General features: G+C 46.7%; 1 protein-coding gene across 4 annotated transcripts in view; it reads right to left on the bottom strand.

Annotated features, from left to right (window-relative positions):
- CACNA2D3 (calcium voltage-gated channel auxiliary subunit alpha2delta 3) overlaps positions 1-26,152 on the bottom strand; it is a 1,137,695-nt gene that overhangs the window by 322,868 nt on the left and 788,675 nt on the right. For all 4 annotated transcript variants that reach the window (XM_068253668.1, XM_068253670.1, XM_068253669.1 and 1 more), the window contains one exon: positions 4,827-4,888. In XM_068253668.1, coding sequence (XP_068109769.1) covers positions 4,827-4,888 — 62 coding nt within the window. The remainder of the gene's footprint in view (positions 1-4,826; positions 4,889-26,152) is intronic.

Below are 26,152 nucleotides of genomic sequence, written 5' to 3'. Positions count from 1 at the left end.
GTATATTGTCTAGTCACTGAACTGTCCCTCAGAGGTTCTCACAATCTAATCCCTAATCCCTTATGTCTATGTATGTATCCTGTAGTGTATTTTCGTCTAGGGCCAATTTAGGGGAAGCCAATTAACTTATCTGTATGTTTTTGGAAACCGGAGTGCCTGGTGGAAACCCATGCAGACACGGGGAGAACATACAAATTCCTTGCAGATGTTGACCTGGTTGGGATTCGAACTGCGGACCCAGCGCTGCAAGGCAAGAGCTCTAATCACTACACCATTATGCTGCCCTAATGTCCTACCATATTATTATTATTATTATTATATATTTATATAGCACTGACATCTTCTGCAGCACTGTACAGAGTACACAGTCATGTCACCAACTGTCCTCAGAGGAGCTCACAGTGTAATCCTACCATAGTCCTAGTCTAATGTCCTCCCATATTATTATTATGTATTTATAATGGACTGACATCTTCTGCAGCACTGTACAGAGTACATAGTAATGTCACTAACTGTCCTCAGAGGAGCTCACAATCTAATCCTACCATAGTCATAATCTAATGTTCTACCATATTATTATTATGTATTTATATAGCACTGACATCTCCTGCAGCACTTTACAGAGTACATAGTCATGTCACTGACTGTCCTCAGAGGAGCTCACACTCTAATCCTACCATAGTCATAGTCTAATGTCCTACCATATTATTATTATGTATTTATATAGCACTGACATATTCTGCGGCACTTTACAGAGTACATAGTCATGTCACATATTAGTGTTAAGTGTTAAAAGGGGAAAGGTTAAGATTAGAATAGAGTACAGGGATGGAAAAAGATATTTAAAAAAAGTAACTGTAGCAATATCAAGTGGCAAAATACAAATGTACATGAGAAAGGATGCTGTTTCTATAAGGGGCGACTCTGACCCGGGGGAGGGGCGCAATTTCAGTGTTTGCCATAGGCGCTATATGACCTAGATACGCCACTGGTTGGGGGGAATATGATAAAGAGCACATTATAATAGGGGGTACTCTAACTACTAAATTGGGGGTCAGAATAATAATGAGCACATTAATAAAAAACATTAGAATAAGGAGACATTGTAATGATGGTGCTGTGTTAGGGGGTAGTGACAAACAGCCACACCAGATTTTGAAGGCCATGCCAGGGGTTCCTTGAGATCCAAAAATTACTTGCTGGGGTTCCTTGAGATCAAAATGTATTTGCAGGGTTCCTCCAGGGTAAAAAGGTTGAAAAAGGCTGATCTAAAGCATGGAAATACAAGTCCAGACTGACTATCTGGAGTTGTGTACAGACATCGGTACCAGGACCCTGAGGCTCCTGGATTTATGCTCTCACTGATGTCCGGTGAGTCTGTTTCGTGCAGGGTGTAATTCTGGTGGTGGATAACATCTGAATATTTGAACAGAGTGAAGCAACTGAAATAAGGAAAACGATTACTGGCAATTTTTATGAACTTGCACTTATTGCTTTTCAGTGGATGTGTGCTGGATCTTTAAAGTGGCTGGGATTGTAATGGTTAAGGGCTCTGCCTCTGGCACAGGAGACCTGAGTTCGAACCTCGGCTCTGCCTGTTCAGTAAGCCAGCACCTATTCAGTAGGAGACCTTGGGCAAGACTCCCTAACACTGCTACTGCCTATAGAGCGCGTCCTAGTGGCTGCAGCTCTGGGGCTTTGGGTCCGCCAGGAGAAAAGCGCAATATAAATGTTCTGTGTTCATTTGTTTGTTTGTTTGTTAAAGTACTTTCCATGATGTATGTGTCGGGTTCAGCCTAAAGGTGGCGACACACGATACAACAAAATGATCCGATTTTACGGCAATTCGATAAAAACGATCGGATCTCCCGAATTCTTTGATTTTTATTGATCCGGAATGCCCAATATTTTTCTTCAACCTCTCTAAAGATTGTATGGTGTTTGACAAAATTGCTAGGGTTTGTATATTAATAAATTGACAATCCAATCATTGTTATCATAATCGGGGAAAAATTAAACATATGTGTGTGGTACATTGGTCATATTTTTTAAATGTTACAATCAGTCAGAAAAATTGATTGCAATTCTTAAATTGAACAGATATTTAAAAAATTGTATGGTGTGTGGCCACCTTAAGAATGATCACTGTTATTGGCTGCAACATTGATCATTCACAAAAAACAGGCACAGATTGAATATATTCCCTTGCACCAATCGGTGCTGCTTTGAGAGTTGCCGTTAGCGTCCATGCAAGCGTGTATGTGCATGAGAGTGTATGCATGAAAGTGCATGCACATGCACAAGGACCTGCGGCAGAGTATGCACAAGCAAGATCGCATATGCACATGCAAAATCATACTTAAGCAGCCACGATCGAGGTATTCACAATTGAGCAACGTGGCAGGGAGACATGAGATTCAGGGATGTTCCTTTGCACCAATCAGTGCTGCTTTGAGAGTCATCAAGAACATTCATGTAAGCATTCGTGGACATGAGAGTGCATGCACAAATGTGCATGCACACGCACATTAAATTGCGGCAGAACATGGACATGCAGGATTGCATGTACACTTGCACAATCGTGTGCAGTCAGCTGCGATCCTGTGAACCCATTTGCAATTATGCACTGTGGTCAGTTAAATGTGTGACTGACATCCATGTGCATAGGTATAGATAGGAAAAGAGGACATGATAAGTCTCATGCATGGCCTGGCCAAGCACGCTCGCCCGTCATGCTCCCGTCCCTGGGAGCAATCTGCACCTGTGCAGTAGTACTGCGCAGGTGCAGAATGCTCCCTGGGATGGGAGCACAATGTGGGAGCGTGCCTGGCCGGGCTGCGTATGCACAACTAAGCACAACTCGGCCAGGCTGACTTGCCAGGGACTGGAGCCACATGGGAAGATGACGAGGGAAGAGCGGGCCTAACAGGGCTTAAAGAGGAACGCCAGTGAAAATAACGTAACGAACAAAAGTGCTTAATTTAGTCAGTGTTTGCCCATTGTAAAATCTTTCCTCTGCCTGATTTACACGCTGACATTTATCACATGGTGACATTTTTACTGCTGGCAGGTGATGTCAGTGCTTGCTGCTTGCTTTTTTAGCAGTTGAAAACAGCTGTTATTTCCTACAATGCAACAAAGCTCCCACAGTGTGATGTCAGCACTATGGTACTGACATCACACTGTGTAAGGGGGGGGGGGGGTTCAACACAATATCAGCCATACATAGCCCCCTGCCCTGATGATCCGTTTGAGAAAAGGAAAATATTTCTCATGGGAAAGGGGGTATCAGCGCTACTGATTGGGATGAAGTTCAATCCTTGGGCACAGTTTCTCTTTAAGGAAGCCCCAGGTGTGTATGGAACCTGAGACCCTTCTCATCTCAGGTTCCCTTTAAGGCTCGTATACGCTCTTGATGCTGGTAGCCCAATGGGGATCAGGACCCGATCATTGCTGGTCTGAGGCTGAACTGATGCATGCCAGCCTGGAGGCTGACTACGTGCTCTGTTTCAATGCAGTGACGTGGAGGACCAATATATCGAGTGGCGTATATTTGACATAATGAGTTGGGTAGATTGAACACAAAATAGTCATCTGAGTTAATCTGCCTTGCGGATCACTGGCTGAGCGGTGGTCGCTGGTCAGGAGCCACTGTACACACCAGATTATCGGTTGAGGCGGTTGTTATTGGCCACCTCAGCTTACTTTAATCTAGCATGTGTATTAGGCTTTAATTTAGAAAAAATAGCTGCATTTTGCGCAGGCCGGTTAACCTTCTTAGCGGTATGCTCGACATTGTGTCGGGCATACCGCTGGCTCGCCCCAGGAGTCCCCCAGTGTAATTTTAACTGATCCCATGCCTGTAAAAGCTTCAGCTAGCACTAGGCTAGCTAGTACAGGTGGCTGGCATCCCCCGATTGCTGATGATCCTCCGCTAATACATTACCTAGCCTGGATCCAGCAATCGTGCAACCTTCATGCACATCTCCAGTCCTCTCTATGGGGAGGATCGGGTCTGCGCATGACGTCATGTGCGATCCTCCCCATAGAGGGGAGGCTGCGCTGATCGCTGGATCCAGGCTGGGTAATGTATTAGCAGGCGATCGGTGGGATCATCAGCAATCGGGGGGATGCCGGACCATCTGTACTAGCTAGCCTAGTGCTTGCTGAAGCTTTTACAGGCATGGGATCAGTTCAAATTATACTGGGGGACTCTAGGCTGCAAAACCTCTTGAGCGGCGTAATGCTCAGGAGGTTAATGGACATGAAAATATAATACCATCATGAGCTTTAAATAGCATATGCCTTATGTTTCCACGTGCCTTATACTGCATGTGTGACGTTCATGTACTCCACATTACATACACAGTCATCATATACTCCTTATTACATGTGCTGCCATTACATGTGAATTGTTCACTTATCACTATAGGAAACAAATGGTTCCAGCTCTGTAATCTCCCTTCTGTCACGCAAAACCACATTATTTCTAGAAGAAAGATTGGTCTTTTTATAATACAAATATAGCCACATTTGAGAGAATAAACATATTTTTACCTGCTGTGGCCCAGCTTTAATTTTTTAAAATGTCTTCAGCTGTGTTCTTGCCTTATATTTAAACCTGACTGTGCTACATGAAACCCATACCTCATTTGTTTTGGCCAGACTTTGTCAGAGAGAAATGCAACAGAAGATTGCTGATATAATTAACCATTTGTTTATCACACCACTATTACAGAGGAAGAAGGAAATGCAAATGAAATGAGAAAAAAATAACACATAAATATGCAACAAGAAAACAAAGCCAACATCTGATTCTAACTTACCTGTCTGCTGGCAATCGAAAATTTTCTTTGGAAAAACTCGAGCTTCATTTGAATTCCGACAGCTGGAATAAATTTAAAGATTCACTTTAGAAGAATTAGGAGAGACACAAAAATGAAAGAAGAAATAGACTTCGACCCAACAGATGCTGCTGCCAAGTAATTAGAGATAGTTATGTTACTAACATTATTATGTGTATTTTTCTTTTGTGGTATTGATAAGTATATTTACAGTCACCTTCCAAAAGCAAGTCATTCAAGTAGAAGAGGCAAGTTGTGATTTACTTCACGTGAACTGAGGTATTCTAAGACATTCTTCTCTTGTTTGAGAGCCTGCCATATAACATATGCAAGAGTTTCAAAGGACATGTGTACTATAAAAAAAAAAAAAATGATAATACCTCATCTAACTACAGGTAAGAAAAAAGCTGAATCTTTCCAGCCACGAGAAAGTGCAGAGTCTGAGATCAGTAACAGCACCCATTCACTAAAATGGAGACCCAGGGCATGACTTACCCCAAAGATCTCCAATAGGAGGAGATACAATAAGTAATCCTAAAAACCTGTACTGGATTTACAAAAACAAACAAACAAACAAAACTGTCTGATATTATGTAATAAAAAAAAAATTGCGGCCTTTCCCGAGGTCAAACTGGAACATAATGGGGATTGCTGAAAGATCAGTAAATTAGGAGGTAGGTGATTGTAGTTTTGTCCAACCACCCAAAAAAAATAAAATAAAAACTCTTGCTGTGGATGATGTAAACAGCTGCAATCACATAGCCACAGATTTACAATCCTATACGGTTTTGTGTGGTCTGATATAACCCATTTTTAGTTAATCCAGTCCTGTCAGTCCAGTCAAAATTTCTCTATTGACTTCACACTCTTGTGAAAGGATGGTTCAGTTGTTCATTTGCCTACATTCTCTAAGGGCTTGTTCACATCTAAAATTTAAATCACTGACGCCAGTGAATTTAGATTGTTGGCACATTTTTCTCCTCCTGGATCTTACCTGCGTGCTTCGGTTTTGTATAAAGCACTTTTGTAAGCGCTTTTGCAGAGCGATTCCATTTTTTTTACTTCCTGACGTCAGTCAGGAAGTGAACTCTTTCACCCAGAAATGAATAAATACAATGCATTTATTCATGAAAGCGCTCAGGAAATCGCTATGCAAAGCACTGTTTCAAGTGCTTTGCGATTTCCCTATACCTTCCATTGAACAAAAACGCTAAGAAAATGGTACAGGCAGTGCTTTGCTGAGCGGATCAGAAACGAACCACTCAGATATGAACTGTAACGATTGTATAACGTATTGGTGTAGCAACACAGCCGTCTGATTGTGTGATCTGCAGAATCACCAATAATGCAGACTCTATACCTGATTATGTGGTGATCTGCAGTATCACCAATAATGCAAGTGTAGAAAGCAAAGATGTAGTGACAATAGTATTTGGTGCAACAGCAGAGGGTAGATCTCACCAGCCGGGCTGGAGAGAACTACCAGAGGAAATGGCAGATAGTTTGACTAAACCTCACCAGAGGAGCTGGTGGGTACTATCTGCAACCAATCTGTGCTAGGCCCCACCAGAGGAGCTGGAGGGTACTAACCAAGATAGAAGCTGGGTAGCTAGGAGCCCACACCAGAGGGGCTGGTGAGCGCTATCAGCAACATTAACTAAATAGTTAGCTAGACCCCACCAGAGGAGCTGGTGGGTACTACCAACAATAGTAACTAGATAGTTTAGCTAGACCTCACCAGAGGAGCTGGTGGGTACTATCAGAGCACCTCTCCAGTGACAAGGGTTCACTGGAGAGTAGAAGGGTCAGACAGGCAAGATTCAGCAACAGACAGGCAGGTTCAGTACAAAATCAGAAGGCAAGAGATTATAGTAATGATTCAGGCAGAGGTTCGGCAACTTAGATCAGATGGGCAGAAGTACAGAAACGTAGAGCAGAATCAGAGTCAGAGATAAGCCATAGTCGTACACAGAATATCAATAGTACAATAAGGCAATAATCCTAGTCTTGTGTGCAATCCCTGGTTTCCTCCCAGATCAAAACACACCGGAACTAGTCTAAGGTCTGAGCGCTAACACTGACATATTCGCAACAGCAGTTTGCAAGTGAGCGGAGAACGCTTATGAAGCAGCGAGGAGAGCCCACAGCCACGCCCCTGCCAATCAGCCAATCCGGGCGCCGTGAGTCTCTCCTGACGTCAGCCGACCAGCAGGTCAGCTGACGCGCCTTCTTCCAGCATTAAATTACTGTCTCCACGCGCGCCCACGTGAGACAGCGATCCTATGAGCAACTGACAGTCCCGTCCCTGGCATGCTAGATGCCAGCGGAACGGATGAGGCCTCAGTACCGAGAACAAAGGCGGCTGCAGAGGTATCCTGCGTACCCGCAGCCGCCATCATAGGGGATGTTACAGTACCCTCCCCTCTAGGCGTGGACTCCGGACACGAACCACCTGGTCTGTCAGGATGTAATCTATGAAAGTCCTCCCTGAGTTTATCTGCATGCATACGAGAAATTGGTACCCAAGATCTCTCCTCTGGCCCATACCCCCTCCAATGAACCAGGTACTGTATGGAGTTACGTACCACCCGAGAATCCAAAATCAGCTCTATCTCGCATTCCGGTTCCCCATCAATCACCACAGGGGGGGGGGGGGGGGGAAGGAATCCACATGCACGGCGGGGCTTCAAAAGGGACACATGGAAAGTTTTGACACCTCTCATGCTGGGCGGAAGTGCAACCACATAGGTCACGTTATTGACTTTGTTGGATACAGAGTATGGCCCTATAAATTTAGCACCAATTTAACAGAAGGTTGCTTTAAGACCAAGTGCCGGGTAGACACCACACCTTATCACCCGGTGCAAAGTTCCACTCTACAGAGCGTCTCCTATCTGCTTTTCTTTTCTGGGTAGCGAAAGCTTTTTTTAGATTAATCTTGACCATTTCCCAGATCTCTCTTAGTGTTCCCTGCCACTCCTCCAAAGCCGGGAGAGGAGATGAGACCACAGGCAGAGGAGAGAACTTTGGCGATCTTCCTGTTACAACCTGAAAAGGGGAGAATCCCGAGGAAGCGCACTTCAACTTATTGTGGGCAAATTCTGCAAAGAGCAGAAATTTGACCCAATCCATCTGAGCCTCTGCCACGTAACACCTAAGAAATTGCTCTAGAGCCTGATTAACCCTTTCGGTCTGCCCGTTTGTCTGTGGGTGGTAGCCGGAGGAAAATGATAGATTCATACCCAAATGATTACAAAAGGCCTTCCAAAATCTGGAAACAAATTGGACTCCCCTATCTGACACCACATTCTCTGGAATCCCATGTAATCTAAAAAATGTGGTGAATGAAGAGCTCCGTCAGTTCCTGTGCAGTGGGGAGTCTGTCCAAGGGAATAAAATGGACCATCTTACTGAACCTATCGACTACCACCCATATGACTGTTTTCCCATCAGACCTAGGCAATTCACCCACAAAGTCCATGGACAAGTGGGTCCATGGCTGCTCTGGCACTGGAAGTGACTGTAGTGTACCCACAGGAGCCCGTCTGGACGACTTACTCCTAGCACACACAGAGCAACTACCGACAAAGTCTTTACAATCAGACACCATAGAGGGCCACGATACACATCTGTCCAGTAACTCCAGAGTGCGGGCCACACCAGGGTGACCGGCATTTTTATGAGTATGAAACATATGGAGAATTTTGAATCTAAATTGTAGTGGCACAAATAGAACCCCATCTGGTTTCCCCTCAGGAACCTCTTGCTGGAATGGGTTCAATATAGAGGCCCAATCTTTCCAGCTTTCTATCTCACGGGGGTCAAAGGACTGCTCAGATGACGTCTCCATTTGGATCTCGGTAGATAGAAGCTGGGTAGCTAAGAGCCCACACCAGAGGGGCTGGTGAGCGCTATCAGCAACAGTAACTAAATAGTTAGCTAGACCCCACCAGAGGAGCTGGTGGGTACTACCAACAATAGTAACTAGATAGTTTAGCTAGACCTCACCAGAGGGGCTGGTGGGTACTATCAGAGCACCTCTCCAGTGACAAGGGCTCACTGGAGAGTAGAAGGGTCAGACAGGTAAGGTTCAGCAACAGACAGGCAGGTTCAGTACAAAATCAGAAGGCAAGAGAATAGTAATGATTCAGGCAGAGGTTCGGCAACTTAGATCAGATGGGCAGAAGTATAGAAACATAGAGCAGAATCAGAGTCAGAGAAAAGCCATAGTCGTACACAGAATATCAATAGTACAATAAGGCAATAATCCTAGTCTTGTGTGAAATCCCTGGTTTCCTCCCATATCAAAACACACCGGAACTAGTCTAAGGTCTGAGCGCTAACACTGACGTATTCGCAACAGCAGTTTGCAAGTGAGCGGAGAACGCTTATGAAGCAGCGAGGAGAGCCCACAGCCACGCCCCTGCCAATCAGCCAATCCGGGCGCCATCTCTCCTGACGTCAGCCGACCAGCAGGTCAGCTGACGCGCCTTCTTCCAGCATAAAGGTCCTGTCTCCGCGCGCGCCCGTGTGAGACAGCGACCCTATGAGCAACTGACAGTCCCATCCCTGGCGTGCTAGACGCCAGCGGAACGGATGAGGCCTCAGCACCGAGAACAAAGGCGGCTGCAGAGGTATCCTGGGTACCCGCAGCCGCCATAATAGGGGATGTTACATGAACACTCTCATAAGGAATCATTGCACAATCGCTTTTAGGGCGATTTTGAAAATCGCTGTCGCTTAAAAAAGGGCGAAAATGCCCTAAGTGTGAACAAGCCCTAAGTTTTTTTTTGATTCATCAGTATTATGGTGACCTTTGCATCTTCTCATATATAGAAGTTAATTTCCAATACTTATCTCTTGATTCATGAATCACCTCACCTTAGTTATTCTTTAACTTAACTATAAAAAGAGATAACTCATAATACACATTTTGTGAATCAACTATTTAATGAGGCAAATTTATAAAAAAAAAAAAAAAAAACTTTACATTTTTTTCTGGCTAGGTCTCTAGCTGGTGTACCATACTCTTAACCCTCCTGGCGGTATGAAAAATTCCGCCAGGAGGCAGCGCAGCAGTTTTTTTTTTTTTTTTTTTTAAATCATGTAGCGAGCCCAGGCCTTCGGCGATCTCCGATCAGGAAATCCCGTTCAAAGAACGGGATTTCCTGGAGGGCTTCCCCCGTCACCATGGCGACGGGGCGGGATGACGTCACCGACGTCAGCACGTCATTGGGAGTCCCGATCCACCGCCGGGGTTACCGCCAGGAAGGTTAACAACTAATCAAATAAACTTTTTTCCTGCTTTTTCTTATCAGTTTTGTGAAGAGGAGGCGACTAAAGCTGGCCATACCATACATGCGGAGGCAACACTAGTTTGTCATCATCCAGCGTAGTTACTCATGGTGTCAGCCCTCTCCCCCCCAAAAAAAGACTTCCTCCTGTAACGGATCTAGTGATGAGCGTAATTACCTAATTACGATTACCAGTACGCAAAATGTTGCGTAATTCGTGAAATTACGATTATGGCCATAATCAAAAATTAGTATTTTCACAGACTTATGCAAAATGTTGTGTTTATGTGAAATTTTAAAATTACGATTGTTTTTCATAATTACAATAATTTCCGTAACATAAATTAATCTGAATTTTGTGTTTAACACAGAAATTCCGCTGTTCTTGAAATTGTGTTCCAGACAAGAGCCGCCTGATACATTTAAAGTGACAGCACGTGCAGAGACCTTTGCATTATCAGATACTGCAAGATCCAAAACCAGGTGTCTCAGCATGCATAACTGCTGAGTGCACTTTGACAAAGAGAACCTGTCTTAGAAGTGGCTGTAGGTAGAGCCTCCTGATACATTTAAAGTGACAGCACGTGCAGGGACCTTTGCATTATCAGCAATTGCAATCAATTTAGTAACTTTCCTGAGTTTCGTCATTACTTAAATTTTGTAATTAAATAACTGTTTCCATAGAAAACATGAAATTGCGAAATTTTGCGTTAAACAGTTGCGGCGAAACACGAAATTACGCGACAGTAATTACACTCACGGAATTCTGAATTATGGGTTGTATGGCAATTACGAAATTACGAATTCACGTTGTAGCAGCAAATTTTGCGTCTGTAATTACAATTTGTGCACACCTTTATGGGGAAATTGACTATTTTCTTCGATTGTCTGATTGTAATGAAGATCAGAGTATCCACAAGTACTTGATGCTATTTCTAATCATTTTCCACATTTTACCAGAGTTTCATCCTTAAAGGACACCCGAAGCGAAAATAAACAAATGAAATAGACAATTGTATCTATCTTCCTTCTCCTAAAAATGACTTTTTAAGATATTCCACAGTTTTATTTTTATGTTTAAATCTACTTTTTAAGTTTTAACTGATTTATTGTTTTTGCTCAATGACACATTTATTGAAGTATGCCAGAGCTAAAATGTATGAACTATTGATCTTTTTTATCTCTTTCCTGCTCCCAGAAGCCATGTTCTGCTAGGAAAGTGTTTTATAGTTGGAATTTCTTGTCAGTCAGGGTCACACTGTAGTCACTGTACATACCCATGTTTATCTCATCATGTCACATGTCACCTCGGGTATCCTTTAACACATGACACAATATGTACACCACCAATTAGTATTTACCAATATATCCAATAGGTGAGGGACCAATAAAGCAACTGCTTAGTGGTTGTGTAAATTGGTCTCCATTAAAATCTACTTTTACTCACTGGACAATTTTATTGGAAGTAAATATTGGTTCATGTCATGTGTACTAACCCTTTGACAGCATATGCTTCAAGTGATATAATTATACTGAATATCAACTGGGACATGGTCTTTCTGCACAGGCCTAGAATAGGGGCCACACTGCCTAGCACTGGGGTATGCAGGACAAGGACAGTTTTCCAACAACAGGGGAATCTTGGACACTCTTTCTACCACCCTCTCTCCCTCTTTTCTCTCTCAAATCTATCTTTTTCTACCTACATTGTTTCACGGCATACTGCCGGGTGGCTGAATGTGCTCTTCTTGAATATTGATGGACAGCACTCCACTTCGACATCCGAGGTATCAATGCACACCCCATAGGTTTTACACTCACCCGGCCTGTTTGACCGCTGTGAGATTGGTCAAAGATCGCTCTATGCATATCTAGCATTAAATCTGCAGGTTGGCAGGTGATGTACCTCCGGCGGTTGTGCAGGTCCAGATTGCTCTATTGCCCGGATGACCTCACAAATGCAAGCATATTCCCAGTCCAGCCAGGAAAAGGGGTGTGAGGAAATATCTTTGAATGGCCTGAAGCAAAAAGCCCCTGATTGCGGCTGAATGTGCTGCAGAGCAGCTGAGCGCCGCACAGATAGTGGCAGCTCTGCTCAATATAGCACCCAGACGGCCCCCCTATATGACTTCTATTCACTGTATTTTCTCTATATGCTTGTTACTGCACCATCGCCAACCCTGTATGTGCCAAAAATAATTCTGGGTAAAACCACCATTGTACTTGGCGAAATAAAGTATTCTGTATTCTGTCTGTTCTGTATTAATCTTTTTCACCAAATGACATAAATAGGCAGTACCAGAAGGTCCCCAAAATAACATAATAACCCTGTCCCTCAAATAACATAAACAGGACTTCAAAAAACATAATTAGGCAGCATGATCCCAAACAATTTTTTTTCACAGACAACTCCAAAAAGCAATTAGGCAGCTTGACCCCAAATAACATAATTAAATACATTTTCCCAGTAATTGAACTCACACAGTAAAGTGTTCCTGACCTAGATGGGATGCCCGCACACACTCAGGTCTTCAGTCCCACTTGCTTAGGTGGCCACATTCATCTACTGTGGTATGCGATGGCCTCCTCCTTCCTTGCTGCTCAATCAGTGAGGGCCCATTTCCACTAGTGCGCATGGCCGTTTCTTGGGCCGTGCGGCCCGTGGGGGCCACCTGAGCGCTGAAGAAGGGGGGGTGCTGTAATGGAGGGGGAAGTCAGCCGCGGGAGGGCAGCCCGACCTCTCCCTCCCTTCCTCTCCGGGCCGCCCTCCTGCTCCCCCCTCCGATTCAGAGTGCAGCAGCCAGCAGGGAAGCGCTAATAGTAACAACTCACCTCCCAGGTTCCAATCGCCGGTCACTCGCCGCTAGTTTCCTCCTCTGCACACACGCTGATACACACGCTGCTTCCGGCTAAACAGGAAGTAGCGTGTGTATCAGCGTGTATGCAGAAAGAAGACCAGCGGCTAGTGACCGGCGATTGGAACCAGGGAGGTGAGTTATTACTAGTAGCGATTCCCTGCTGGCCGCTGCGCTCTGCATCGGAGGGGGGAGCAGGAGGGCGGCCCGGAGAGGAAGGGAGGGAGAGGTTGGGCTGCCCTCCCCACGGCTGACTTCCCCCTCTATTATTGGGGGGGGGGGGGGCTACCTATCTACCTACCCACCCTGGGGGGCACCTACCTAATCTAACCTATACTGGGGGGCACCTACCTAATCTAACCTATACTGGGGGGCACCTACCTATCTAACCTATACTGGGGGCAGCTACCTATCTAACCTATACTGGGGGGCCACCTACCTAATCTAATCTATACTGGGGGGCCACCTACCTAATCTAACCTATACTGGGGGGGCAGCTACCTAATCTAACCTATACTGGGGGGCACCTACCTAATCTAACCTATACTGGGGGGGCACCTACCTAATCTAACCTATACTGGGGGGGGGCAGCTACCTAATCTAACCTATACTGGGGGGCAGCTACCTAATCTAACCTATACTGGGGGGCAGCTACCTAATCTAACCTATACTGGGGGGCAGCTACCTAATCTAACCTATACTGGGGGGGAGCTACCTATCTAACCTATACTGGGGGCACCTACCTAATCTAACTTATACTGGGGGGCAGCTACCTAATCTAACCTATACTGGGGGCACCTACCTAATCTAACTTATACTGGGGGGCAGCTACCCAATCTAACCTATACTGGGGGGCAGCTACCTAATCTAACCTATACTGGGGGGGCAGCTACCTATCTAACCTATACTGGGGGGAAGCTACCTATCTAACCTATACTGGGGGGAAGCTACCTATCTAACCTATACTGGGGGGCAGCTACCTATCTAACCTATACTGGGGGGCAGCTACCTATCTAACCTGTATTGGGGGCAGCTACCTATCTAAATTATACTTAGGGGCACCTACCTATCTAACCTATATGGGAGGGCAGCTTCCTATTTCACCAATGAAAAGCCTTTTCAGACAGTTAAAACATACTAATGCTAGAGCTCCCAGCCAGCTGGTGACGTGGTCGCAGAGAGTATGGATGGGAAGTCAGCATTCCTTTCTGAAGAAAGGAAAAACATAAATAAGAAAGGGTGGCCTTAGATAGTTTCTTCAATCTTTCTTTAGATATTTGTCCAACTTTTACACATTCCACATGTGAACATGCATGGGTAAGGTGTCCATGGTTTGCTGCACTTCATGGTCGCATGGCTGCGCTGGCAGGGGGGTGATTACTTTGCATACAGAAAAGGCCCTTTTTCACTGGGAAGCGCAATCGCAACCACAATTGCGCTGTGTTGCGATCGCACAACTCACAATTTCCACTACCCGCGATTGCACCGTGTAGCCGCTGGGAACATAGCTCGATCGCAGGGAGAATAGTGCAGCTCGATCGCAGGGACAATAGTGCAGCCCGACAATGTGAAAACGATGTGCACTAGTGGGAAATAAGCACCGCAATTTACATGTTATCGGGATGCTCATTGCAATCGGCAAAACGGGGGCAATCTGCTTTCAGAAGCCGATCACAGCTAGTGGTAAAGGGCCCTGAATATTTGTATTGCATATGGAAATACAGTAATTTGCAAAAGTATTCGGCCCCCTTGACCTTTTTCACATTTTGTCATATTACTGCCACAAACATGAATCAATTTTATTGGAATTCCACGTGAAAGACCAATGCAAAGTGGTGTACACACGAGAAGTAAAGATGGCCCGAACCTCCGATTTTCGGTTCGCGAACTTCCGCGAAAGGTTTGGTTTGCGCAAACTTTCACAAACCGCAATAGACTTCAATGGGGAGGTGAACTTTGAAAAATAGAAACACTTATGCTGGCCACAAAAATGATGGAAAAGATTAGGTAGCCGGGTGGGAAGTTAGGTAGAAAGGTGGGCAGTTAGGTAGCCGGGTGGGCAGTTAGGTAGCCGGGTGGGCAGTTAGGTAGCTGGGTGGCAGGGTAGGCAGATAGGTAGCTGGGTGGCAGGGTAGGCAGTTAGGTAGCTGGGTGGGCAGTTAGGTAGCTGGGTGGCAGGGTAGGCAGATAGGTAGCCAGGTGGGCAGCTAGGTAGCTAGGTGGGCAGCTAGGTAGCTGGGTGGGCAGTTAGGTAGCCGGGTGGGCAGTTAGGTAGCCGGATGGGAGGGTGGGCAGTTAGGTAGCCGGGTGGGAGGGTGGGCAGTTAGGTAGTGGGCAGTTAGGTAGCCCTCAGTTAGGTAGCCGGGTGGGAGGGTGGGCAGTTAGGTAGCCGGGTGGGAGGGTGGGCAGTTAGGTAGCCAGGTGGGATGGTGAGCAGTTAGGTAGCCGGGTGGGAGGGTGGGCAGTTAGGTAGTGGGCAGTTAGGTAGCCGGGTGGGAGAGTGGGCAGTTAGGTAGCTGGGTGGGAGGGTGGGCAGTTAGGTAGCCCTCAGTTAGGTAGCCGGGTAACAGGGTGGGCAGTTAGGTAGCCAGGTGGGAGGGTGAGCAGTTAGGTAGCCGGGTGGGAGGGTGGGCAGTTAGGTAGCCGGGTGGGAGAGTGGGCAGTTAGGTAGCCTTCAGTTAGGTAGCCCTCAGTTAGGTAGCCGGGTGGGAGGGTGGGCAGTTAGGTAGTGGGCAGTTAGGTAGCCGGGTGGGAGGGTGGGCAGTTAGGTAGCCGGGTGGGAGGGTGGGCAGTTAGGTAGCTGGGTGGGAGGGTGGGCAGTTAGGTAGCCGGGTGGGAGGGTGAGCAGTTAGGTAGCCGGGTGGGAGGGTGGGCAGTTAGGTAGCCGGGTGGGAGAGTGGGCAATTAGGTAGCCTTTAGTTAGGTAGCCCTCAGTTAGGTAGCCGGGTGGGAGGGTGGGCAGTTAGGTATTGGGCAGTTAGGTAGCCGAGTGGGAGGGTGGGCAGTTAGGTAGTGGGCAGTTAGGTAGCCGGGCGGGAGGGGAGGTAGCTGCCTCACCTGGGGTCCCCCCTCCTTTTATCAGTGGCGGGAGGTGCGTCATATACAGAAGGCTCCGTCGGAGTAATCAGCCACTAGAGGTTCAGCTGCCTCCGGGCTACGGTGTCCCCACTGTATTGCTGCTCGCAATAAACCAGGAAGTGGTGCGAGCAGCAATACAGTGGGGACACCGTAGCCCAGAGGCAGCTCAACCTCTAGTGGCTGATTACCCCCGCTGGAGCCTTCTGTATATGACTCACCTCCCGCCGCTGATAAAAGGAGGGGGGACCCCAGGTGAGGAGGGGGGGGGGGGGGCCAAACCGGCGAAACAAAAAGTAAACAAAAAAAAATTCCTCTCGGGCAGCTGCGGGCCCACTATGACGTAGTGCTGCTGCGGGGTCCCGTAGCAACGCTATGGCGGCTATCCCCATTGCTACGCCACTGGTACCTGGCATACAGCATAGGCCCTGGGGAGCTGGGGCTGTATAGCTGGAGAGGAAATCGTGGCACCAGCCAAGGAGGAGGAGGATGACGACAGCGAAGAGGATGTAGCAGGCAGAGAGGAGGTGGCAGGAGGCCTGCCTGCAAGCCATGGAGGTGTCACAAATTGGTCTGCTGCACAGCCACGTACTTACTGCTTGCCATCGGTCACCAGGTTTACCCAATGGGCTGTGTAAGTAATGTAGCGGCCCTGACCGTGCTTGGCAGACCAGGCATCTGTAGTCAGGCGGACCCTTGACCCAGAGAAATAATTGCGGCCTGGCATCTTCCACTGCGGTGTCCCAATGGCCACAAATTTACAGAAGGCCTCAGAGTCCACCAGCTTGTATGGTAACAGCTGGCGAGCTAACAGTTCCGCCACGCCAGCTGTCAGACGGCGGGCAAGGGGGTGACTGGCAGAAATTGGCTTCTTCTGCTCAAAGATTTCCTTTATGGACACCTGGCTGCTGTGGGCAGAGGAGCAGGAACCGCTCAAGGTCAGAGGCAGAGTGGAGGAGGGTGGCTGAGAAGGTGCAAGGGAGAATGCAGCTGAAGATGCTGCACCTGAAGGAGGAAGAGGAGAAGGAGGGTGGCTTTTCTTTTGTGTGCTGCTTTTGCTCAGGTGCTCTTCCCATTGCAGTTTGTGCATTTTCTCCAGGTGCCTTCGTAAGGCACTTGTCCCTACGTGAGTGTTTTTTTTTTTTGGGAGGCAAAGAGAACAGATGGCATTTCTCCGATCTGAGGCAGACACACTAAAACATTTCCAAACCGCTGAGCCCCTCTGGGGTGATGGCACTATGGTGGCCTCAGCAGCTGACATTGAAGGGCACGTTGGCCGGCTGTCCATAGGTGGCAATACATGGGCCAGACACTGCCACCAGCTGTTTCTGATGATGAGTTCCCCCTGCTTCTTTCAGGAACTCGTCTCCTCCTACTCCTCTCTGACTCCCCCTCTGAACTGTCCCCCTGTTCATCTCCTCTATTGGGAACATACGTGCGTACGTACGAAAAGGGCGTCGGGAAAAAAGGGCGCGTGGTATAAACGATAAATGGAAATATCGTTTATAGAAATTATTGTGTAGAATTTCGTTTATAAATAGTGATTTAAAAATGTATAAATCACTAAATAATGTGTATGAGATCGGCAATTCTTAAAACGTTAATCTTCCCTGTTTGTAAAGTGAAACTTATATTTTCGTTTATTAAAAACCCTCCCTGTACCTATCCCTAACCCCTAGACCCCCTGTTGGTGCCTAAACCTAAGACCCCCCTGTTGGTGCCTAACCCTAAGACCCCCCTGTTGGTGCCTAACCCTAAGACCCCCCTGTTGGTGCCTAACCCTAAGACCCCCCTGTTAGTGCCTAAACCTAAGACCCCCCTGTTAGTGCCTAAACCTAAGACCCCCCTGTAGGTGCCTAACCCTAAGACCCCCCTGTAGGTGCCTAACCCTAAGACCCCCCTGTTGGTGCCTAAACCTAAGACCCCCCTGTTAGTGCCTAAACCTAAGACCCCCCTGTAGGTGCCTAAACCTAAGACCCCCCTGTTGGTGCCTAAACCTAAAACCCCCTATGGATAATAATGTTTTACAGACATGAATAAATAAAGAATGTAAAGAAAAAAAATGTAAATTATTTTTTTGGGTGGATAATAATGTGTTAGAAATGTTTTAGAAATAGTGATTTATTATCTTCATAAACGTTATTCGTCACGGGCTCATTTTGTAAACTTAAATCATCACAAACATAGTTATAAATCCTTAAAAATCTCCGGGCGCCGTTATAAATCCTTAAAAATCTCCGGCGCCTTATTTTCCCCGTTCAGCGCCCATTAAACGATATTTATAATGAAAGTGAATGGGGCGCCCTTTTTGTCCACTTGTCTCATGCGCCCAAATCTACTGCTTCCACATACGTGGGATCCGTTTAATCGTCATCATCATAATCATCCTGCCCAGCTTTGCTTGCCTCCAAAACTGCCCCAACAGCAGGCACTTCATCCTCCTCCTCCTCACACGTTACGTCCATAGTGTCGCCTAACTCACACATATGAAGTGGTGTAACTTGCTTATCGCCTTCATCTTGTTGTTGCAGTAGTGGCTGGGAATCAGTGATTTCACCACCAAATAACTCCTGCGAAGTGTCAAATGCAGCGGATGTGGTGCTTGTAGTAGCGCTAGTGGCTGAGGGAGATGAGTTGTTCTGTGTTAAATAGTCAACCAAGTCCTGACAATCTTGGGAAACGATGGGACGTGCCTTTTTCTGAGCACTGTACTTTGGGCCAGGGCCGCACGAAACCCCATCAACACGACCTCGCACAGACCTGCCGGGTGACCTTCCTCTGGGTCTGCCTCTACCTCTTCCTCTACCTGGTTTGTCCGTTTTGTCCAAATCGGGAGGGATGAAGTGAAAGGTATGTACTGACTTGACTAATACAATATGCAGTCACACAGGTGCAGTTAACAGGTATGCACGGAGTGGTATATCACACTGCGTGCACTCACGTAGGTAGGTGTATATCACACTGCATGCACTCACGTAGGTAGGTGTATATCACACGGCGTGTACTTAGGTTGGTAGGTGGGTGCACTGAACACAACAGGTAGGTATATGCAGTGATGAGGTGGGTTCACTGAACACAACAGGTAGGTATATGCAGTGATGAGGTGGGTTCACTGGACACAACAGGTAGGTATATACAGAGATGAGGTGGGTTCACTCAACACAACAGGTAGGTATATGCAGTGATGAGGTGGGTTCACTTAACACAACAGGTAGGTATATGCAGTAATGAGGTGGGTTCACTGAACACAACAGGTAGGTATATGCAGTGATGAGGTGGGTTCACTGAACACAACAGGTAGGTATATGCAGTGATGAGGTGGGTGCACTGAACACAACAGGTAGGTATATGCATTAATGGGTATTACAATGTGCACCTGCTGTCACACACACACAGGTAGTCACTGAATGTGCTGGGCCTGGCAGTGGCACACACACAGTATGAATTAGCAAGGCTGTCTATTCAACACAAGTGTGAGTGGGACACGCAGAAAAAAAAATATATCACAAGAACAAGATTAGCTCTCAAAAGAGATGTTGTGGGGTGCTATTATGGCAATAAGAATCAGCCAGGAGCAAGCTAACAAGCCTATAACAGCCTAACTAATCTTTCCCTATGAGCGTCTGCCAGCAAGTGTAACAGTTGGCAGAGCCTGCCTTATACAGTGGCTTGCAAAAGTATTCGGCCCCCTTGAAGTTTTCCACATTTTGTCACATTACTGCCACAAACATGAATCAATTTTATTGGAATTCCACGTGAAAGACCAATACAAAGTGGTGTACTGGTGTACACGTGGGAAGTGGAACGAAAATCATACATTATTACCAAACATTTTTTTACAAATCAATAACTGCAAAGTGGGGTGTGCGTAATTATTCAGCCCCCTGAGTCAATACTTGGTAGAACCACCTTTTGCAGCAATTACAGATGCCAGTCTTTTAGGGTATGTCTCTACCAGCTTTGCACATCTAGAGATTGAAATCCTTGCCCATTCTTCTTTGCAAAACAGCTCCAGCTCAGTCAGATTAGATGGACAGCGTTTGTGAACAGCAATTTTCAGATCTTGCCACAGATTCTCGATTGGATTTAGATCTGGACTTTGACTGAGCCATTCTAACACATGGATATGTTTTGTTTTAAAACATTCCATTGTTGCCCTGGCTTTATGTTTAGGGTCATTGTCCTGCTGGAAGGTGAACCTCTGCCCCAGTCTCAAATCTTTTGCAGACTCCAAGAGGTTTTCTTCCAAGATTGCCATGTATTTGGCTCCATCCATCTTCCCATCAACTCTGACCAGCTTTCCTGTCCCTGCAAAAAAGAAGCACCCCAAAGCATGATGCTGCCACCACCATATTTGACAGTGGGAATGGTGTTTTTTAGAGTGATGTACAGTGTTAGTTTTCCACCACACATAGCGTTTTGCATTTTGCCCAAAAAGTTCCATTTTGGTCTCATCTGACTAGAGCACCTTCTTCCACATGTTTGCTGTGTCCCCCACATGACTTGTGGCAAATTGCAAACGGGGTTACCTATGCTTTTCTGTTAACAATGGCTTTTTTCTTGCACTCTTCCATAAAGGCCAACTTTGTGCAGTGCACGACTAATTGTTGTCCTATGGACAGATTCCCCCACCTGAGCTATAGATCTCTGCAGCTCGTCCAGAGTCACCATGGGCCTCTTGACTGAATTTCTAATCCGCGCTCTCCTTGTTCGGCCTGTGAGTTCAGGTGGACGGCCTTGTCTTGGTAGGTTTACAGTTGTGCCATACTCCTTCCGTTTCTGAATGATCGCTTGAACAGTGCTCCGTGGGATGTTCAAGGCTTTGGAAAGTTTTTTGTAGCCTAATGCCTGCTTTAAATTTGTCAATAACTTTATCCCTGACCTGTCTGGTGTGTTCTTTGGACTTCATGGTGTTGTTGCTCCCAATATTCTCTTAGACAACCTCTGAGGCCATCACAGTGCAGCTTTATTTGTACTGACATTAGATTATACACAGGTGCACTCTATTTAGTCATTAGCACTCATCAGGCAATGTCTATGTGTAACTGACTGCACTCAAACCAAAGGGGGCTGAATAATTACGCACACCCCACTTTGCATTTATTGATTTGTAAAAAATGTTTGAAATCATGTATGGTTTTCGTTCCACTTCTCATGTGTACACCACTTTGTATTGGTCTTTCACATGGAATTCCAATAAAATTGATTCATGTTTGTGGCAGTAATATGACAAAATGTGGAAAACTTCAAGGGGGGCGAACACTTTTGCAATCCACTGTATTTTCACTGAACCGGGGCTAAGTAACAATTATATTCTGTACAACGCTGTGGATGATGTCAGCGCTGTATAAATCTAAATAATAAAAATAAATACTGATCATGTTCTATAAGTCTCCATAAGGGAGAATCGTTAGCAAGGACAGTATGTTTTATACGGTTATCACACACTAACTAAAATCAGCTAAGCAATGCATACATACTGACTGTAACGTTGCTCCAGTTATGAATAACACCATGTATTTGCTTTTTACAGAATAAACAATCAACTTATTTTCACTAAAGAAAACTGTCAGCTAAACACGGTTTTCTTAAGTTGCTTCCTCATCTTCAAAGTCCTTTTACCTCAATCATAAAGGTCAGCGGGATTTCAAATTTGTTCATAAGATCAAAGGTAAAATGTAAACTGTCATTTTACCCTTTATGTGAAACATATGGAGCATTGTATGCAAGCGAAATGCCCTTTATGAAAATATTTTACCGGATTCCTTAACAAATCTGCATCTTTCTTCACCTCTTTTACTCAGTGCATTAAAGTGACATGTCTGTGCAAAGTGGGTAGTCAAACATTGTTTGATGGGGATATTAGTTTGGAATCTAGCAGAGAAGCAGCTTGTTACATGCATAAGTTTAGTTTAATATTACCTAATCAGATAGGTAGCACAGGGATGCCATTAAGAAAAGCAGTTAAACATTATGTCTCACTGATTTTTTATTTTTTTATTGATTTATTTTTTTTATTGTACTTTACTGGATCATTGTGAAGTCTGTAATCAAGGCTGTATCAAAGGGTTATTCAGCTTGATATCATTTTCTCCCAGACACTGTGTGAAAAAGAATAACTCTATCCCATGGACCAAGTGCACAGACAAGAACATAGGTTTTATAATTGTCTTACAAGGATACAGGGTACAGACAGTCCCAACAGGCGAACCAGGTTTGAAGTTTAACAGTGTTGGGCAAAATTCAGGAAGGAAGAATACAAAATGTTCCAGCCAGGATTCAGAATAGGATAGAAAAATGTAAATATGCTAGGCAAGAAAGATTAATACTGGCAGGCAGAGATGCTCGAATGTACCCAAATTTGATTTGAGTACATTCAAATTCGGGTCCGGGTAAATTCGGATTCGGCCGTGATCACGACCATAGAATTCGATTTGAATTTGAGTCGTGATCTGTCATTGAATTCGCATAATAGTCGTGATTATGAATTCGGATGGCCTTAAAGGACTTACGAGCCCAAATACCAAAAAAAAAGATAAGTACCTTAGACGCTTTTAAATGCACGGAGGACGCCATCCGCGCCCTCCGTGCAGTTCCGCCTGGTCCCCGCAGTGTGATCGGCCCCCGTGCCGCTCCCGACCCCCCAGACGGGGTCGGGCTCCCCTTCCTCTCCTAAGATGGCCGCCGGAGCTGGCCGCGGCTGCGCAGTCTGCACGCACGTCAGTGCGGCTGCGCAGCTCTAGGGCCCTCCCCCCGATCCACGCACAGTAGCGTGGATCGAGGGGGGTCTCCTGGGTGCCTGATGCTGCTGTTGCTGCTGGCTGCATGCACCGGCTGCTGTGCTGGCTGGACAGGGACAGAGGGAGTGGAAGGCTGGGGGAAGGTTTCCTACAATCGCCGAACAAGGATCTCCTGCAACTCGCTTGTTCACTGCTCAGGGTCTCCAGCAGGCAGGAACTGACCCACCTTCCCCTTCAGCCGTGTGTCCAAGATCATGCTGATGCAGGCATCCTCCCGAGCACGCATCTGCTTAACCTTGGGGTCTGTGCGCAGGCACCGCAGCATGTGCGCTGCCATGGGGAATAGGGTGCTCCGTCCAGCAGAGACATCAGGGTCAGCGGCCGCAATGCTGTCCTCCTCCTCCTCTGGCCCCTGAGCCTCTTCTTCCTCTCTCCACCCTCGCACCACTGCAGCAGCGCTCCGCTGTTACCCCTTAACAGCAATGTCCAGGACCTCCAACTCCTCCTCCAACAACAACTCAAAAACCTGCGTAGAAGTGGACTGCGCAGGTGGCTGCTGTTCCAGCTGGATCAGGGCCTCCTCTCCCACATCCATCAGATCACCCAGGGCCCTGTCCAGCAGACAAACAATGGGCACCCACTGGAAGAGGGATGCCTATTCCTCGTTGACCAGGTTGGTTCCCTGCAGGAAGGGAGCCAACACCAAGCAGACCTGCTGCATCTGCCCCCACTGTGCTTTGGAGAGGAGCTGGAGTTTGGTGGTGCCGGCGAGAGTGGCCTCAACGATGTGGCGGTTGACAGCCCTCCTATGCTCAACCAGGTGCTCCAACATCGCCAGGGTGGAATTCCAGCGAGTTGGCACATCGATCACAAGGTGGTGTCATGACAGGCCCTCAAGCTGCTGCAAGTCGGCCAGGTTTGCTGCGGCAGCAGCCGAGCGGCGGAAACTGTGCACAATTTTCCGAGCCGCTTCCAACAGATTGTCCATCCCCTGGTAGGTGCGCAGGAACTTCTGCACCACCAGGTTCAGGACATGTGCCAAGCAGGGGATGTGGGTCAAGTGTCCCCTGCTGATGGCAGCCAGCATGTTGGCCGCATTGTCGGACACCACCAATCCGACTCGGTGGCCTTTGGGGGTCAGCCACATCTTCTCTTGCCCCTTCAGGTAGTGGAGCATGTTGGCTGCCGTGAGACTGTTCTTCCCCAGGCTTATCATCTCCAGCAGCGCTTGGCAATGGCAGGCCTTCATGCTGCTGTTGATGCGGGGTCACTTGGCGGTGGGAGCTGCTGCTTCTCCCTGACCCCACGCGGTGGCACCACATAGTGGACACAGTGGACTACTGGTGGTGCTGCTGCTACTTCCTCGCTGGTGAATTCCACCAGGCTGACCCAGTGGGCCGTGAAAAACAGGTAGCGGTCTGTCCCAAAATGGTTGCTCCAGTGCGGTGCAGTGCTGGGATCTAGGGATGGGCCGAACCTCCGATTTTAGGTTCGCAAACCTTCGCGGAAGGTTCGGTTCGTGGAAAAGTTCACGAACCGCAATAGACTTCATTGGGGATGCAAACTTTGAAAAGTAGAAAAAAATTATGCTGGCCACAAAAGTGATGGAAAATATGTTTCAAGGGGTCTAACACCTGGTGGGGGGCATGGCGGAGTGGGATACATGCCCAAAGTCCCGGGAAAAAATCTGGATGTGACGCAAAGCAGCGTTTTAAGGGCAGAAATCACATTGAATGCTAAATTGCAGGCCTATGCTAAATTGCAGGCCTAAAGTGCTTTCAAACATCTTGCATGTGTATACATCAATCAGGGAGTGTAATTGGAGTTCTGCTTCACACTGACTCACCAAACTCACTGTGTAACGCCCAGCAAACAGCTGTTTGCGTAGTGACGGCCGTGCTGGACTGATGCGCACTGTGGCGAGAGTGTAGGCCGTCGCGGTTTTTAAACCCATATGGTCGCCGGGCTGTGGTAGCTCAATGATAGAACAACAGTGACTTTCCAGCTGATCAAATTTGGTCTGTCCACAATGAAGCAACGACCTTATTATCTTTTTGTATGTAGGTAGGCATAGGTAGGAGTCCCAGTATAGGTAGGTAGGCATAGGTAGGAGTCCCAGTATAGGTAGGTAGGCATAGGTAGGTGCCTCAGTAGTTAGCTAGGCATAGGTAGGAGTCCCAGTATAGGTAGGTAGGCATAGGTAGGAGTCCCAGTATAGGTAGGTAGGCATAGGTAGGTGCCTCAGTAGTTAGCTAGGCATAGGTAGGAGTCCAAGTATAGGTAGGTAGGCATAGGTAGGAGTCCCAGTATAGGTAGGTAGGCATAGGTAGGTGCCTCAGTAGTTAGCTAGGCATAGGTAGGAGTCCCAGTATAGGTAGGTAGGCATAGGTTGGAGTCCCAGTATAGGTAGGTAGGCATAGGTAGGTGCCTCAGTAGTTAGCTAGTCATAGGTAGGAGTCCCAGTATAGGTAGGTAGGCATAGGTAGGAGTCCCAGTATAGGTAGGTAGGCATAGGTTGGAGTCCCAGTATAGGTAGGTAGGCATAGGTAGGTGCCTCAGTAGTTAGCTAGGCATAGGTAGGAGTCCCAGAATAGGTAGGTAGGCATAGGTAGGAGTCCCAGTATAGGTAGGTAGGCATAGGTAGGTGTCCCAGTAGTTAGCTAGGCATAGGTAGGAGACCCAGTATAGGTAGGTAGGCATAGGTAGGTCCCCTAGTATAGGTAGGTAGGTAGGTGTCCCCGTATAGGTAAGTAGGTGCCCCAGTAGTTAGGTAGGCATAGGTAGGTGTCCCAGTATAGATAGATAGGCAGGGCCTGGCTGGCACAGTAATAACAATTACCAAGGTCCAGCTGCAACAGATAGGGCTGTATAATGTCAGTGAGCAACACACACAAAAAACACATCTTGAAAACATTAGCTCTCAAAAGAGCTGTTGAGGGGTGCCATTTTAGCAATAACAATCAGCCAGGAGCAAGCCAAGACCAAGAGCCTAACTAATCTTTCCCTAGGAGAACAAGTCTGCAGCAGCTGTCCCTAGTTTGTCTCTAGCAGGCACACGAGTGAGTGTAATGGCCAGCAAGCCTGCCTTATACAAGGGGGCACGTACACACATAAGTCATAAGATTGGATTTATTTGTAGCACAACGAAGTAGACAACGCGTTTCGCGACCACAAGTCGCTTCCTCAGGTCAAATACAGTGCTTAAAAAAGAGAACAATGATGGCGCTCAGACTAAACATGCTTCACTTCATATAAAATAACAATAAAAATAATGACATATATATAGAGAGAAGAATTTTCAAACATATATATACACACATATACACACACTTAAAACATCCTTT

The sequence above is a fragment of the Hyperolius riggenbachi genome, chromosome 9 (assembly GCF_040937935.1).
Source record: "Hyperolius riggenbachi isolate aHypRig1 chromosome 9, aHypRig1.pri, whole genome shotgun sequence".
In the NCBI taxonomy this organism is placed as follows: Eukaryota; Metazoa; Chordata; class Amphibia; order Anura; family Hyperoliidae; genus Hyperolius; species Hyperolius riggenbachi.
This window is presented reverse-complemented; position numbering and strand designations above follow the sequence as displayed.